Raw genomic sequence first — 17,242 nt, 5'->3', positions numbered from 1 at the left:
ACGTGCTCTATTAAAATTTCTATAGCGTAACATAATTTATTGGTGCATGATAGCTTTAACCACTAATGACTTTTCGCCTTAGATACCAATATGGTTTTGTTATCATTTACAAGGCAAAACCATATTTAAACTGGTTACAGAAAATACCAACAAAACAAGTAAATAATTAAATGGTGATTTATAATGTGTCTTTTATGTGCCTCAAAACTATTACATTTATACATGTTGGAAAGTATGATTTTCTTTTCCAAAATTGAAGAAAAAAGTCAAGGAATTAATTGGTTCGAGTAAATTAAGGGATTTGAGCAATCAAGTATATTATTAAGAAATTCAAAATCTAATATTTACGTAAAAAAAAAAAAATGATAGTTGACCCACTTTCAAATTTTTTTAACCTTTAACGAACATGGAAATATATAATTCTCATTTACAATTTTTTACTTTTTCATTTCTGCTAAATTGAAAATAGTCTATCAATATCAAGTTTTATTTTTCTTTTTTTATAATGTGGGTGTCCACAACTTTTAGAACACTTTGACATATTCATTCTAAACTTAGGATGGATTTTTGTACCTCCTTAATCTGTTTTTACAACTTGCATCCAATTAGTAATGAGTCACATTTCTAACTTTTTAAAATCCTTTATAGGGCTATGATGTATGAAGCATTGTTTTTTTTTCCCCCCAAACACATTGTCAAGAAATCAATAATATGTATTTCATCGCTTCTATTGATAAAATATCAAATTCCACTTATTGATAGAGTGAGTATTTGACTCTAAATGGTAAATTTTACTATATAAATATAAATAAACATAAACAAAACATATGCATATGAAAGAAAACACTAAATTAAACAATTAATAATTTAAAAAAACAAAAAAAAAAAACAACTAATTCAACAAATATAGTGCTAAGATGTATGAGGCATTCCCCCCCCCCCCCCCCCACCCCCAAAAAAAAAAACACATTGGCAAGGAATCCAAAATCAAAATCATCATTATGTAGTTCATTTCTTCTATTAACAAATGTATCAAATTCTAATTAGTGAAAGAGTGAGGATTTCACTCTAAATAGTGTATTTTACTATATAAACAACCACCGTGCACCCTTAGTATGATGGTCACTCTACAAGTATAAGTGCTTGTAGGGTATGTGAGGTAAGGGTCGAGGTTCAAGTCTCTAGGAGGGAGTTTCATACACATATACATTTAGATTAAGTTAGAGTTGAATTTCTATTTTGTATAAAAAAAAAAAAAAAAACTATATAAACATAGTAATGATAAACATTAACATTAACGTTAAAGAGCATAATATGTTCAACAATTAATAATTTACATAAAACGCTGCTATTTTAAATGTTGAAATACATTGGAATAAAACTGACCTTTTAAGAAAGAATTTGAGCTATCTCACGCTTGGATTGTGGGAATGTCTACTTCCATGGATACAAATCATATTTACATGTTCTACAAGCATTAAAAAAAAGGATCCATTGAGGAGTCCCATCAAGAAAAGAAACACAAGAAAATTTTGGTTCCTGCCATAGCATAACCAGAACCAAAAGCACTTCCAAAAGATGTCATTACTGAAATTCTGAGCTGGTTATCTTGTGCGCAAAGAGTGAGAGTGCAAGGAATGGTATTGGCTAATTCATAATCAAGTTTGTATTGAAACACATCACGGGCAGGCCACCTACATAACTGTTTACAATGAACCAAGGTGAAATTCAATAGTGAACACACCAGATACCTTGACCCCCCAATCACTTGGCCTTCCTCATCTGCATAAAAGGCACCTTCTTGCGGTCCTTTATTATAAGGGAAAATCTTGTTGCACTCTTGTTATCAGTTAATATTGCGAAACTGAAATTGTGTTTTGATTTCAACCCATGTGATTTTAATTTTTTTTTTTTTTTTTTAAGAGATAGTTTCAACTTATGACTTTTTATTTTTTTTATATTTATAAAATTCTAGATCTCTTATTTAATGATAAAAGACTTTACCAGTTGAACTTAACCCACATAGTAGTGTGAGTATATTATATATAATAAGGTGTATAATAATCTTACTATAAATTACTAGGTCAATTTTTTTTTTGGAGAAGTACTCGGATCAATGTAAAGTGGTCACTTTGTATTGGGATGCAAAAGAAGGCCACACTTATTATGGGCTTGCTACTGAAAAGGATGATCGTTGGAGAAAATTTTTTTTTTTTTTGATGCAAAGCTTGTAATTGTATTCAATCAAGCAAAGAAAAGGAAGTACAACAGAACAATCAAAAGAAGAAAACACAGGCACTATTTAATACAATCAGATTGAATTACTTCCTGCACTACCATAGGAAGGACTCTATCCACACCTGCGATTCTTCACTTCTTCTTGCTAGATGAGCTATCTCATGAGCAGCTCTGTTGTAAATCAAATGTTTAATGTTATAAATGCTCTAAAAATCAAATATAAACTGGTAATTCTTCTTGCTCGTAGAAAACTCTAGAGCCCTTCTACCTCTCACAAGGACTAGTCAGCCTCCCTAAGCTCCATTGCCCTCGCCCTTCCAATATTATTGTCATCAAATTCCAATGAACTTCACTGGCAAATCTGAAGAAGTTCATCTATTTTATCCACTTTGTATCATTTGCATGCTTCATTAAATCAAATACTCCCCGGTAAGTAATCAAGTCAGTTTTTTCTTGTTTTAGGTAAATTTTGCTTGTATCCAACATTCATATCCTAAATCATATTAATCTTAACAAATATACAATCTTGAATTCCTTTTTTTTTTTTTCATTCTTTTAATTTCAAATGACATGTAATACAATTGAAGTTGAATCCCAAAATACTATCTCACTTAATGAGTATCATGTATGACCCAAATAAATAATATTTTATTAGAATGTTAAAAATGAACATAGAGTGTATACAAACATATTACGCTAAGTTAATGGAGTTGAAGCTCTGGCTACAGTAAGAGCTTTAAATTTTGCCCAAGAAGTGGGTTTTTCTTCCATTATCCTTGAAGGTCACTTTGAGAGAGCTATCAATTCTTTGAGTAGTGATGAAACTTCTTTTGCTTGTTTTGGTCATTTGATTGAGGTTGCGAATGTTATAGTAGAATCTTTTGTTGTTTTTATTGTATCTCATGTTAAGAAATAATGAAATTATATTGCTCAGTACTGTTGAAACTAAAAAAATAGTATTCGTTAAACACTCACAATTTTGCTAGACATATTAGTGATTTAGCGGTGTGGATGAGAGTGTTCCTCCATTTCTTAATGTTGTAATCACTACTGATTTGGCTTCTTAGTTTTAGGCTGTGTTTGGTTCGTGTAAAAGTATTTCCGGAAAATATTCTATTTTCCGGAAATGCTATTTTCCGGAAAGGAAAATGTTTTCATGTGTTTGGTTGCATTTCAAAAAATGTTTCGGAAAATATTTTCTGATGTTTGTTTGTGTTCTTGAAAATAGCATAGAAAACACATTTTCACATTTTCTCACATTTTCTTGGTTACCAAACGATTATATAATATCATTTATTCATCAAAACACAAACAAAACCCAGAAAAAAATCATCAAATCCGGACAAACGAAGGCGAGCTCGCGATCGGAGAGATCGCGATCGGCGCGATCGCGCTCGGCGGCGCGATGCGTCGATCGCGATCGCGATCGACGCGTTCGCGCGATCGCGATCTCTCCGATCGGCGCATCGCGATCGCGCGAAGATCGACGCTTCGCGCGAAGATCGAAGCGGAGATCGCGATCGGAGCTCTGGGTGGCTGGATCGATCGGAGCTCTCGCACTTCGTTGGCTTCGATCTCGCTCGTTGGCTTCGATCTCGTTCGTGGATCGGGGTTCGTGATCTCGCTCGTTGAAACGCAGTGTTCTTCGATTGTTTTTTTTTTGTTCTTTCTCTCTCGCTCTCGTGTTGTGTTCTCTGTTTTTTCTCTCTCTCTCTCTGCGTTTTGCAAGCCACGGAAATGAATTGAAGTGAAAATGAGGGCAGTAATTCATTTCCGTGGTCAAGGCTTCAAACTTCGGTCAACAGGAAAACATTTTCCGGAAAATAATATTTTCCGTGACAGCCAAACGCCCTATTTTCCAGAAATTGATTTCCTGAATTCGTTTGAAGCCGATTCAAACGCACCCTTAATAATATTAGAGCATTCTTTCATTTTATAGTATGCAATATGTGAACAAAACGTAGATTAGTTGATTTTCATTGTCTTATTACTCTTTTGCATTCATTTTTTGTTTCATGATTAAAAAAAAAAAAAAAACCTTTATCTTGAGAAGACTATAAATGTGCAGTGAAACTACAAAACTAATTTTTAATTACTCAAAATGTATATGCTTCTTTACACTAATTTAGTTTTCTTATTCATTGTAATATACGCACAACATTCTCCAAACCATCTTACATAAAATATCATAAAATTATTGTGTATCAGGCAATTTACTAATCAAGTACAACAAAATACAACACAAACTGCAACCTTGTACTTAGAACCACTCAATGCTACAAATTCTATGAAGAAAACAAGAATTGCTTTGAAATACAAATCTCACATAATACTGTTTCCACGACAAATATGACAGTATATCACCAATACTTGGAAAGCATTTCCAAAAATGACTCAACATATCTGTCCACAGCTCTAAAATAGTTCATCCTCCAGTTCTTGTTAATGATTAGGATCCCAAAGAAAACCCAAAACCCAAATGCATAAGAGACTGCAACAAATGCATAAAAGAAGAAAGGGCTATCAATTACTCTAGTCCCTTCTTTCTGGTCCTTTTGATCCCTCTTATGTGTAGGATCCGGTTGGTTCGGGGTTGAGCAGTTTCTTGGCAGAGGGCCTCCACAAAGATCAGGATTGCCATCATAGCATTTCATGTTGAATGTTGAAAATTGCTTCTCAAATGGGATTCTTCCTGAAAGATTGTTGTAGGCAACACTAAATGCCGATAGAGAATTGAGTTCAACCAACTCAGAAGGGATTTTCCCACTCAATTTGTTGTGAGAGAGATCCAAACTTTCCACGTTTTTCAAGTTTCGAAAAGAACTGGGAATGGAACCTGTTAGAAAATTATTTGACAAGTTCAAGGACCTAAGTTGTGACAATTCTCCCATTTCAGAAGGAATGCTACCTGTTAGTTGGTTAGATGACATGTCGATTCCTGTCATCAATAAGAGTGGGATACCATTGAAAGTATATTCCATACTCTTTATTAGCAAGGACGTTCCAAATTCAAAATACAAGTCAGTTAAATTTATAAGGTAACTCAACCGACCCTTCTGTGTGAAATAGTTTGAGCCAGTAGGACTTGGAGAACTCTTCTTCCAGAATGTGATGTTATTAATGCAGGAGGGAATACCTCCTGAAATATGATTGAAAGAGATGTCCAAAACTTGCAAACTTCTCATCTGACACATTCCTCGTAGTAGGTGACCTTCAAAGCGATTTCCTTTTAAAAGAACTGCTACCAAGCTAGGATGACTATACAACCACCTTGGAATATTTCCAGACAAGTAATTGTGACTAACGTCTAGGATTACCAGGGAGGGGCTGTTTGATATTGTGGGTGAGATGACTCCTTCAAAGCGATTGCCACTAAGTTGTAAGCACTCCAAGCTTGGCATGATAGAGTCCCTTGGGAGCATTTTTCCTTGCAATTTATTGTCTGATAGATTTAGATAGACCAATGAGTCTGCGCTACCATTTTTAGTCAAACTTTGTGGTATTGTTCCTGTGAGCATGTTATTGGAAAGATCCAATATTACAAGAGACAAATTACCCAAGGTCCAAGGGATGTTGCCTTCTAATGCATTTGAGGACATGTTACAATGATTTAACCATGGAAGAAGATGCCCAATATTTTCAGGAAGAGGGCCTCTGACTTGATTATCAGATAAGTCAAATGATACAATTGTTGAAGTTTGATTTTTAGCATTGCAATCAAGAAAAGAACCTGTGAGTTTGTTGCTTCTCAAGAATAAACCTTGGAGACTCGTGTTGAACAACAGCTGACAAGGTATGCCTCCCTCTATTGAGCTATAAGACAAGTCTAGCCAATTCAAGTCAAGTTGGGTGGAGATGAAGCTGGGCACAACGTGACCATTTTTCTTGTTGAGGTTGCAATTTGCTAAGTTCAGCTTACTTAGATGAAAGGTCGGGACCCATGAGGGAGATTCGGTTTCAACCTCCAAGTAGTTGTTGGAAAGATCAATGTATTTGAGACTTGTAACGTTGGCAAAAATTGAAAATGACAATACCCCTTCTAATTGATTACTAGAAACATCCAACAACACAATCTTGCTTTGGTTAGACAATAATAATGGAGGTATATTACCATGAAAGCGATTACCCGATAGAACAAGTTGTTCAAGCTTTTCAATCCTCCCAAGACAAGGATGAATAGTGCCTTCCATTAAATTATTCCCAAGATCCAACGAGCTTAGACTTTTTAATCGCTTCAGTTCACAAAAGGCTGCAACAAAGTAAGTTGGGATGTGAGGTCTTATTGTGATTTTTCGTATATAATCAAAAGGCATAGAATTAAAATGGTAGGAGATCGTAAATATTTCTCCCAAGCAATTTAGTATACTCAGTTTTGCCTAAAATTAAAATTGAAATTGTTGACAATGAAATATAATATCTTTTTATTTTATTTTATAAGTCAATGAAATATATAATATCAAGTCATAATGGAAATTGAAAATAATTGATGTTCCCTTAAAAAATTGGGTTTTCTAAACAAGACCAACAATTTGAGACAAAGAGAATATAGTATATACATTTAATTTTTTTAACTATCAAAAATGTTATTAAAAAAAAAAAAAAAAACTTATGTGAGAAGCAAAAAGTAAATCATGGAGAAATCGAGTTAGAGTTCTCACGTTTAAGTTCTCCTCCAATGTTCATGCTATTAAGTATCAGTTCTTGCAGTTCATCGAATATGGTGAACAGGGTTACATTTGGATACCATGTACTTGATAGTGCATTGTCACTATGCAAATAAATAATTGAAACTCCCCCATCAATACCGTGACAAGTGATTCCAGGTGCGTTACAACAGTCTCTTCCATCCCAGTCCGCGAAGACTGAACCATTTGTGGAGTTTTTGATCTCCAGGAGAGCTCTCTTCTGTTCTATGCTGCATTCTTGACTCCAAGAACAAGGTAGAAATGCGATAACAAAAAACCATAGCAAAATGACATTATTAGCAAAAGAAGACATGATTTAAAATGAGATCCTCAAAGGCAGCTTATGTTATGTATATATTGTTAATGAAACTATATAGATATTGAATGGTTGTGCATCGATCTTCATATCATACTCCCTTTATAATGTACATGAGCAAGGACTATGTCTATGGATTAAACTTCCATGCAGATGCAGGGAGAGTTGAACAAGTCAAAATCTGATAACCTCATTGCCAATTAATTTCAATATCAATGTTTTAGATTACGATTAGAAAAGTCAAGATCTGGGTTAAGTTCAATTGATCCACACCCAACTAGCCCAATTTTTCATTTCAATATCATTATTAAGTTCTTAAATCCAGGACCATTCAACCAGGAAAATAAAATACTTTCGGACCAAAATAAAAAGAGAAAAGAGACTGTTTATATTGGCTTTACAGTCGCTTACAGACTTGATTTACACAATTTTTTCAAGAGAGATGTTATTTCTACAATATTTTTATAACATTTTTACAACAAATTACAGGTAGTTAGTTGTTATTGGTTCAAATTTTAAACTAACACTAAGATTACTTTTTTGTCCCAACAATAACAACTAGTAACAACTTGCCACTTAGGATTTGTTGTATAAATATTATAAATATATCATTTCTCTTTTTTCAAACTCAAAAGGATAAATACGTGCGAGTGAATTGGATGGGTGCAATTATGTCTCAATCAAAAAGACTTCATGAAAAGAAGAGATTGAAAAACAAAATAATAAAAATAACAATAATAATAATGAAATTAATACAAACCAAACCAACAACTAAGAGCCTGTTTGGTTATAGTTTTCAAAAATTATTGTTTAAAAAGATGTAAAAATTATTGTTTAAAAAGTGTTGTTGAACAACGTGTTTTTAGTATGAATAAAACAAAAAAATGTGTTTGGTATCATAGTTTAAACAATATTTTTCAGTGTTCAAAAAATGTAAAATATGTGTTTGGTATGTATGTTTTTAATGATAAAAAAAGCTGACCACGTATTAAATAACAATTTTTTAATCCCTTTTTTATCCCTTCTTTATCCCTTTTCTTTCGTCTTTATCCCTTTCTCTTCAGTCTTCCCTCAGAGCAGAAAACCAAAAAGCCAAAACCACGCCGTCCTCATCTCTATTGACGCCAAAGAAGATCCACGGCTGGGCTTCACGGTCGTCGTATCTCATCTCCACCATAACAATTTTTTAATCCCTTTTTTATCCCTTCTTTATCCCTTTTCTTCCGTCTTTATCCCTGTTCTGTAATGCACGAGAGAGGTGGATGAGGATGGGAGTGAGGCTTCCATTTGAAAGTATATATGGGATTAAAAGAAGCCCTAACATGAATTAATGTGAAATGATCTGAACTTGATTGGGATGTCAAAGAAAGTTGAAACAAGTAATTAACAAAATTAAAAACCTTTACTTGACCGACCCCTTCAGACTGTGTGAGGTTGCCCGTTTGGTCCTTAGCAACAGATTTCGTTTGTGAGGAATTAATTGGGAGAAAGGTTGTGATTGATAGGGGTTTCTTCCAAATGATGTGTGTGGGATTTTGGCGCATTTATGAAGCTGTTGTTAGGAGTAATGGCGCCGGATCCGTGAGGGGTGAGGTGGAATGCCGCTGGGTCAGAGGAGTAATGGAGGTGGGTGAGAGGAGTAATGGAGTTGGGTGAGAGGAGTAATGGAGTTCGGACTGTGATATTCTTTGTAGAGATGAGAGTAGAGAGGAGAGGAGAGATGAGATGATATTCTTTGGGGCGTGAAGACTGAAGAGATGAGAGTAGAGAGGAGAGGAGACAAACATTAGAAAAAAGCTGATCAGTGGGTCCGAGCACAGACAAAACTGAGTTCAATTTTTATTACCGTTGTGCCATCCGAATCATCTGTTAAGTGTTTAAAATCACAGCCGAGCACGTTTCAAAAAATATATTTCAAACATGGGTTTTTGAGCAACCATTTCCAAACAGCCCTATTTTAAACTCTGTCACCAAACATATTGTTTCAAATTTTGGACACTAGTGTTCAGTGTTTAAACACTGAACACTGTGTTTTCAAATGACAAACCAAACGGGCTCTAAGAAATTGAAGAAACATACGAAGGGTAGTCAAAAATCCTCTTTGAAGAAACTTGCGTTAATAAAAGAATGTGATATAAGTATCGAATAATGCAATATAAACGTCGAAGAACTAAATTACTACACTACTTCTACTTCTTTTTCTTCTTTTTTAAAGCAATACACAAATCGTCTACTCCTTGCAGAGAAGAAATTGACAACAAGAAATTAAATGTTATTATGTCATGTGGGTTCCAGTTAGCTCAATTGGTAAAATTTCTGATGGTTGTATAAGAGATCTGTGGTTTAATCCTCGTTTACACCAAAAACTGATTAGTGTCTTTATCATAAAAAACGGACATCATAAGTTGAAATTTTCTCTGAAAAAAAAAGTTATTATATCATGACTTAAACAACTGCACCACTTAAATCAATTAACATGACTTGGAAATTACAATTATTAATGTCTTCTCGATATGTGGTTAATCTAGGAATTACAACTTTGGTATTAAGTGTATTTTGGGGAATGACTATAAGCGTGTCTTTTACCTTTTTTTTTTTTTTTTTATTCTTTTTTTTTTGAGCAATCTTTTATTTATTTTATGTACTATTTGCTATTCCTATACTACATTTTGTCTCAATTTTATTTCAAATAATTTAACTTTCAGATTTTTTTAAATAAACTAGTTTTTAACTTTTTGTCCCACGCTATGCAAATAAGCTACTATAGGAAATAAGCAATTCCCAAATAGCTTTTTTTCTCACTAGTTCATACTGATCTCAAGCCACTTTTTTTTTTTCTTCTTTTTTGTTTGCACATATTTTGATTTTCGAGGTGTGCTAGAGACCATATTTTGGTCGCCATGTTATAAGATTATTTTGCGGTTAAACAAGACATCTGATATGAAAAATTTCCTTCCACTTTTAACTATAACGGTAAAGTTAACTTGCACATTCAAGCATCAAAATAGAACTGTAAATAAAAATTTGCTTTGGATTTATAGACTTATAGCTTAATATCCACATAAATACATGTTAGGTCATCCTGGATCACCAAATTTATCACAACTTGATAATATGTGCAAGTGCGTTCAGTGAACCATCACTCAGGGGTGGCTTGATGTATTTGGGAGCCTAATGCGAAAACTGATTATCTTGTTTTAGATGCAAAATTACTACTAATTAACATAAACTACGTAGAATTTTTTTCTTTTTTTTTTTAGAAATTTTATAAACAAAAAAAATTTGACAAATTTTTTCCTACTTGTTGATATGGTAAATTGATAATAGTAAGTAAAAGAGTGGTGTTAGTGGTGGACTTAGACGAGAACTAGTAAAAGTTTGCTAACTAAACTCTTATTATTGTTCTTATTTTTTTTTTAGAAGTACAACATTCACAATATTTTTTTACAATAAATCCTAGGTTTTAAGTTGCTTTTTTTTTTCTCTTTGAAAATATCATTATAATTATTTTTTTGGCATCAATAACAGGTTGTAACAACCTGCTACTTAGCATAATTGTAAAAGTGTTGTAAAAAATATTATAAACGTTGCGTTTTTTTCTATTTTTTATTTGTTTTTCATCTGGTAAAAAAATATTATTTTATTTATTGATTATTAATAACCCTATTGATTAAAATTTGGGGGCTTTTTTTTTACTTGGGGCCTTAGGCGACCGCCTCTCTTGCTCCACTATTGAGCCGGCACTGCCATCACTTTTACATCAATTCATTAGAGTAAATTTTCTCACTCTTTAAAACTATCATACATAAATTTTTAGTTTGAAAAAGGGTTTATAGGTTATGCTTGTCCATTGGATTTATAGACTTATAGCTTAATACCCACGTAAATACATGCTAGTTCATCTTGGATCACCAAATTTATCACAACTTGATAATGTGTGCAAGTGTGATCGGTGAATCATTAATTTCACATCGATTCTCTACTTTTTTTTAGTTTTTCCTACCCCTCACAATCATCATTTATTTGTGTTTACAGACTTTTGCAATATATATATACACATGTTTAGGGCCCGTTTGGTAGCAGTGTTTAAATATTGTTGTTCATTTCTTAGTGTTGTGGAAATACATGTTTGAGTGTTATAGAAATACATGTCAGAAATGTTATTGTTATTTAAATATTGAAAACTGTTGTTTAAAAACCACTACCAAATAGCCCCTTAGTAGTTATGTTTGTAATAGAAAGTAGTTTGGAATTTAATGGGCCTTTATTTTGAATAGCGTGTGGACCTAATTATTAATTCTCATGGACCAAAACTGATGTTACATTGATTCGGCTCACCAAATTGAGAAATTATTAGGTCCACCAAGAAGACTGTTGATGTAATCCTTTTTGACCTCCTAACCAATAAAATATTGTTATTTATGTAAATGTGACATTATTTGGTAATTTTTATTTTTTATTTCTTGTGCTGATTAGGAAGCTCACACATACATTTACATAAATGACATCATCTCATTGGTCACGAGGATCACATCAGCAATCCTCCCAGCATAAATAATAATTTCTCCACCAAATTGGTTTAATAGCAGAATTTTTGGTGTGAAATTTAATGAGAAATAGTTTGGAATTTAATGGGCCTTTATTTTGAATAGTGTGTGGACCTAATTGCTAGTATCTCGTGGACCAAAGCTGATGTTACATCAATTCGGCCCACCAAATTGAGAAATTAATAGGTCCACTAGGAAGACTACTGACGTGATCATTCTTGACCTCTCAACCAATAAAATACTATTATTTATGCAAATGTAATATTATCTGGTAATTTTTATTTTTTATTCCTTGTGCTGATTAGGAAACTTACACATACATTTTCATAAATGACATCATTTTATTGGTCAAGAAGGATCACATCAGCAATCCTCCTGGCATAAATAATAATTACTCCACCAAATTGGTCTAATAGCGGAATTTTCGATGTGAAATTTAACGAGAAAATAGTTTGGAATTTAATGGGCATTTATTTTGAATAGCAGGTGGACCTAATTATTAATTATCGTGGACCAATACTGATGTTACATCCATGTGGGTCACCAAATTGAGAAATTATTAGCTCACCAGGAAAACTATTGACGTGATCCTCCATGATCTCCTCACGAATAAAATACTGTTATTTATGCAAATGTAACATTATTTGATAATTTTTATTTTTTTATTTCTTGTGCTGATTAGGAAGCTCACATATATATTTGTGTAAATGACATCATCTCATTGGTTAGAGAGGATTACATCAGCTGTCCTCCTTGCGAAAATAATAATTTCTCCACCAAATTGGTGCGGAATTTTTGGTGTGAAATTTAATGAGAAAATAGTTTGGAATCTAATGGGCCTTTATTTTGAATAGCGCGTGGACCTAATTGTTAGCTTCTCGTGGACCAAAGCTGATATTACATCGATTCGGCCCACCAAATTGGTCTAATAGCGGAATTTTGGGTGTGAAGTGTGAAACTTCCGTTACTTTCTGGCTAAAATTTGGCGTGCTTTTTGGTTCGAAAAATCGACGACTTTCTTGTCAATAGGGGAGGTGCGTAAATAATAATTTCTCCACCAAATTGGTGCGGAATTTTTGGTGTGAAATTTAATGAGAAAATAGTTTGGAATCTAATGGGCCTTTATTTTGAATAGTGCGTGGACCTAATTGTGAGTTTCTCGTGGACCAAAGCTGATGTTACATCGATTCGGCCCACCAAATTGGTCTAATAGCGAAATTTTGGGTGTGAAGTGTGAAACTTCCGTTACTTTCTGGCTAAAATTTGGCGTGCTTTTTGGTTCGAAAAATCGACGACTTTCTTGTCAATAGGAGAGGTGACACTGATTCAGCTTGCGTTGGGTTTGGGCAAAATACTCTATATTCTCTTTAGATCATAGAATTTAACTGAAACTCTATGCCATTTTTTTCATAGAGTTTAGGATTTAACTATATATATTCTTTTTAATTTCAATTTTTTCGTATGAGATTCCTAGGATCCTAAGATTGTTGAAAACTGGTACAGGCTTTTGAGGAAGATTCCTGTTCCCTTTGCTGGATTTCATAGAATTGAATTGATTAACATCTTCTCTCTGTGTGTTTATCTTTGATTTAAAGTAATGTCTCTTAGTTACCGTTTTTCCATTATCAATGTTTTTCTTTTATACGTTTTGAACCCTACATTCATAAAATAAGAAGAAAAAAAAATCTTATTAAAGTGTGACACTTATGATAAGGAGTCAATTATTTATGCTATTCAATACGTTAACAAAAAAATATATACACATAAGAAAATATAATAAGAAAAAGAAAAAAAAAATCAATAATAAAAGTCCCAACAACATTTTTAGTCCTTATACATTCTTCTTATTTTCAATTTGGTCCTAATTGTACATTTAATTGTGGCAATTTCTTTCATCAACTTTTAGTGTGGCAAATTGGATGAGATGATTCCTTCAAAGTGATTGCCACTAAGTTGTCACCTGTAAGCACTTCAACCTTGGCATGTCGGAGTCCCTTGAGAGCATTTTTTTTTTCTTGCAATTTATTGTTTAATAGATTTAAATAGATCAGTGAGTATAAGTTGCCATTTGTAGTCAAACTTTGTGGTATTACTCCTAATAGCATGTTATTTTAAAGGTGTAATATTTCAATAGACAAATTACCGAAGGTCCAAGGAATGTTGCCTTGTAATGCATTTGAGGACAAATTTATAATTAAAAAAACTATATTATATTATTATTGTAAAATATTACATTTTTTTTTGAGGGGGGGGGGGGGGGGGGGGGGGTCTTGATCAAGTTTGTTGCTCATATTAGGGTTACCGACCCTTGTGCTTAGTTACATTGTCCTTTGGATGGCTGCGTTAGAAAGGACAAACGTTGGTCATACCTGACTCATGTGCATACAAGCATGCTTAAAGAACTTTCAAATCCTGTATGGACTTATGTTGATACCTTTGAGTGCATACATTGTCATAACTGCATCACTTCTTACCTAAATGCACTTAGCCATGTATGTGGAATCAGTGGCATCGTTAATGTTGTTTATATTTTTTACCATTTGTTGGGTTATAAATTGACCCAGTTAACTAATTCAATTCCCCAATTTGATTAATTAGTTAATATTACCTATAAATCAAATTAAGGCACAAACAAATCACCAAACTAAAGTAAGTGTAGTGAAAAGTAAGTTTAGTGGAAAGTAAGTTTGACACGACAATTTAATCACAATTGGGAAAATCCTCGCAAGCAAAACCCCAATTGGTGAATTTCAAGTCACCACTCCTGAAGAATCCCCCAATTAAGAAAAAACGGTTACAAGTACATGGAATCTTACCCTATAGAACCTAATGAGTTATACGTCTTAGTTCCAATCCCCAATTAGACTTGATCTTGTAAAATACTTCTCTTTTGCACAAATCTCTTTATCCATGACGTGATTAACTCTATAGCAACCCTTTTGATTGTTGTAATTTTATAGAGTTTCTCAATCCACACTTGGTTGAACTAGAAATAGCTTGACACAAAAATCTAGGCACACAAACATCACAGTAACTCCAATTAAAGCATCCACATTGATGGTGCTAAAATTGCTTAAAAGTTATTTTAGCAACCAAAATATAAAAACGCAAGCTACATCAATGGTGCTAAAACTAAAAATCTTAGCAACCAATCTATAGTAAAGTGCCATCTTTGGCACTTTACTGTAGCTCTAAAGTTATTATAAAAAAAAAAACTATTATTTTATTTCATTATCTCTCCTCTTCCTTTTAAAATATTTTTTTTTCGTTTTTTTTTCTTTCTTTTAGCATCTCTGTATATCTCCCTTTCTTCTCTTCTTTTTGTTTTTGTTTTTGTTTTTTTTTTTTTCTCCTCTCTCTCTTTTTCTCCTCCTCCTTTCTTGCCATTCTTTTTCTCTTCAGCATCTCCATGTCTCTCCCTTTCTTCTCTTCTTGTTTTTTTCCTCCTCTCTTGCCTATCTCCTTTGACTCAAAATTAGGACAACTAAGATTGGTGACAATGTGGGCATGTTGTGAAGGTTGAGATCAGCAACGGTGTAGGTTGCTTAGTTTGTGGGTCTCGCGGTGGTTTGGCGGGTGTGGATGGGTTTCAACGAGTGTGGCTGGGTTTTGGTGGGTTTGTGATTTGATTTTGGGTGGTAGGAGTTTTGATTTGTAGGGGTTGTGGCCCTTGTGGGTGGCGGTGATGGTGGTTTTGGTTGGTTATTTTATTTTGAGTTTGGTGGGTTGCAATTTGAAGGGATTGTGACGATTGGGTGTTGCGGTTGTGGATGGTGGTAATTGTGGTTGTGGTTGTATGGTGGTTTTCGTGGCTATGGCGGTCGTTGTTATGAGTGGTTGTGGCTATTGTTTATTGTGTTAGATATATTATTTTATTGTGTTGTTTATATTATTTTAATATGTTGAATGTTAAAATAAAACCATTGATGTTGGGTCTTTTGTAAAGTGAGGTGGTAAAATAGATAAAGTAGGTTTTTGTGGAGTTAAAAGCTAAAATTTTTAGCTCCATTGATGTGAATGCTCTTATGTATTTATCTCTCTATATCTATAATGACGACTATTAAAATATGTCTTTTGTATGCTCTAGAACCCTAGTACACGAATACCAAGAAAGTGAAGTCATCATGGGCCGAAATCAGACCTTTACATTCAGTATTCTTGAAACTCAATAGATCAAGAGATGTTGAGTTAGGTATCGAGGTTCATTAAATCTCGATAAATCGGCAAGTATCTAGGAGGTATTGAGACTTGCAAATTTAGTTTTTCTTAAGCAGTTTCTTGAGTAATCTTGTGTCTTTAATAATACCACTCGTTTGACAACTTCAAGGTCTTTCTGAACACACTAGAACCTGAGACTCAATGACATATAAAGTTCGTTTTGTTGAAGAATTTGCCAATTACATAAAAACATGACCCTTACACCATTGCTTCTCAGATTTCATTACTTGATCTTCATTACTTTCATTTCAAAGAAGTTTATTAAGCCGAAGAGCCATTCTTCCCTCAGTTCCTCTTAATATTTAGAATTTTATTAGTTCAACACGTCACACCCTTAATTGGTAGGCGTCATGAAAAAACTTAATAAAAAAATTTTAAATTGAATAAATGAAATAGAATTTAAAATTTAAAATAAATAAATAAAAAATAAAAAATACTTGTGTATCTTAACATGGATTTAGACTTTAGCTGGAAACCTTGATGATGATCTTCAATCTCAGGGTGTAATCGGTTTGTTTCGGTCGAGTTGAAGCGTGATTTTTCCATTGAACCAAAATTTTTAGTTTTGCCAAATTGGCACTGACTTGTAAGTGAGTGTTTGGATCCAGCGTTTGCTTTTGCGTTTTGCTCTCTTTTTTTTTCATGCGTTTTCTACTTTTTGAGACAAAAAAACATTGTTCATCACCATTCACAACACTGTTTACACACTATTCACAGGACCCATAGCCACTTTATTCAGAAAAAAAAAAAAATTTAAAAATGGGTCACACGGTACTATTCACACATTTAAAAATTATTTTGCTACAGTATTTTCAGTTTTCAATTTCAGCAAAAATAAGTTGTATCCAAACGGATCCTAAATCTCATTTTAAGAAAATTTTAAGTCAATATAAGTCAAAATATTTTAAATCTCATTACATATTTTGATTTTCAAAGTGTGCTCCTAGATACCATATTTTGGTCTCCATATCATGAGATTATTTTGCGGTTAAACATGACATTTGTTAAAATTTTCCTTCCCCTTTTAACTTTAACGGTAAAGCTAGTATCTAAAAAAAAAAAAAAAACTTTAACGGTAAAGCTAACTTGGACATTCAAGTATCAAAATAGAACTGTAAATAAGATTTTCATTCCTTATTGGGTCATGGGCCTTATTAACTAAGGTAAATTTTCCCACTTTTTAAACAGTCATACATAAATTTTTTTTGTTTGAAAAAGGGTTTATGAGTTATGCTTGT

At 33.3% G+C, this 17,242-nt stretch overlaps 1 protein-coding gene across 1 annotated transcript; it reads right to left on the bottom strand.

Moving 5' to 3' along the window:
• Positions 1 to 4,487: 4,487 nt before the first annotated feature.
• Positions 4,488 to 7,244, bottom strand: LOC126727276 (receptor-like protein 56). Its single transcript, XM_050432861.1, has 2 exons — positions 6,897 to 7,244; positions 4,488 to 6,487 (listed from the first exon to the last, which is right to left on the bottom strand). The coding sequence occupies exons 1-2, from the start codon at positions 7,234 to 7,236 to the stop codon at positions 4,599 to 4,601; spliced, it is 2,229 nt and encodes a 742-aa protein (XP_050288818.1). The 5' UTR covers positions 7,237 to 7,244; the 3' UTR covers positions 4,488 to 4,598.
• Between the last annotated feature and the right edge of the window lie 9,998 nt (positions 7,245 to 17,242).

Source organism: Quercus robur, chromosome 5 (assembly GCF_932294415.1).
Source record: "Quercus robur chromosome 5, dhQueRobu3.1, whole genome shotgun sequence".
Classification (NCBI taxonomy): Eukaryota; Viridiplantae; Streptophyta; class Magnoliopsida; order Fagales; family Fagaceae; genus Quercus; species Quercus robur.
This window is presented reverse-complemented; position numbering and strand designations above follow the sequence as displayed.

Bases quoted from the DNA above. Each gene is read 5' to 3' on its own strand.
- LOC126727276 (XM_050432861.1), bottom strand. From the start codon at position 7,236: ATGTCTTCTTTTGCTAATAATGTCATTTTGCTATGGTTTTTTGTTATC. The intron at 6,488-6,896 runs GTGAGAACTCTA...ACTTTGTTGCAG, and splicing joins CATTGGAGGAGAACTTAAAC to CCTTTTGTGAACTGAAGCGA.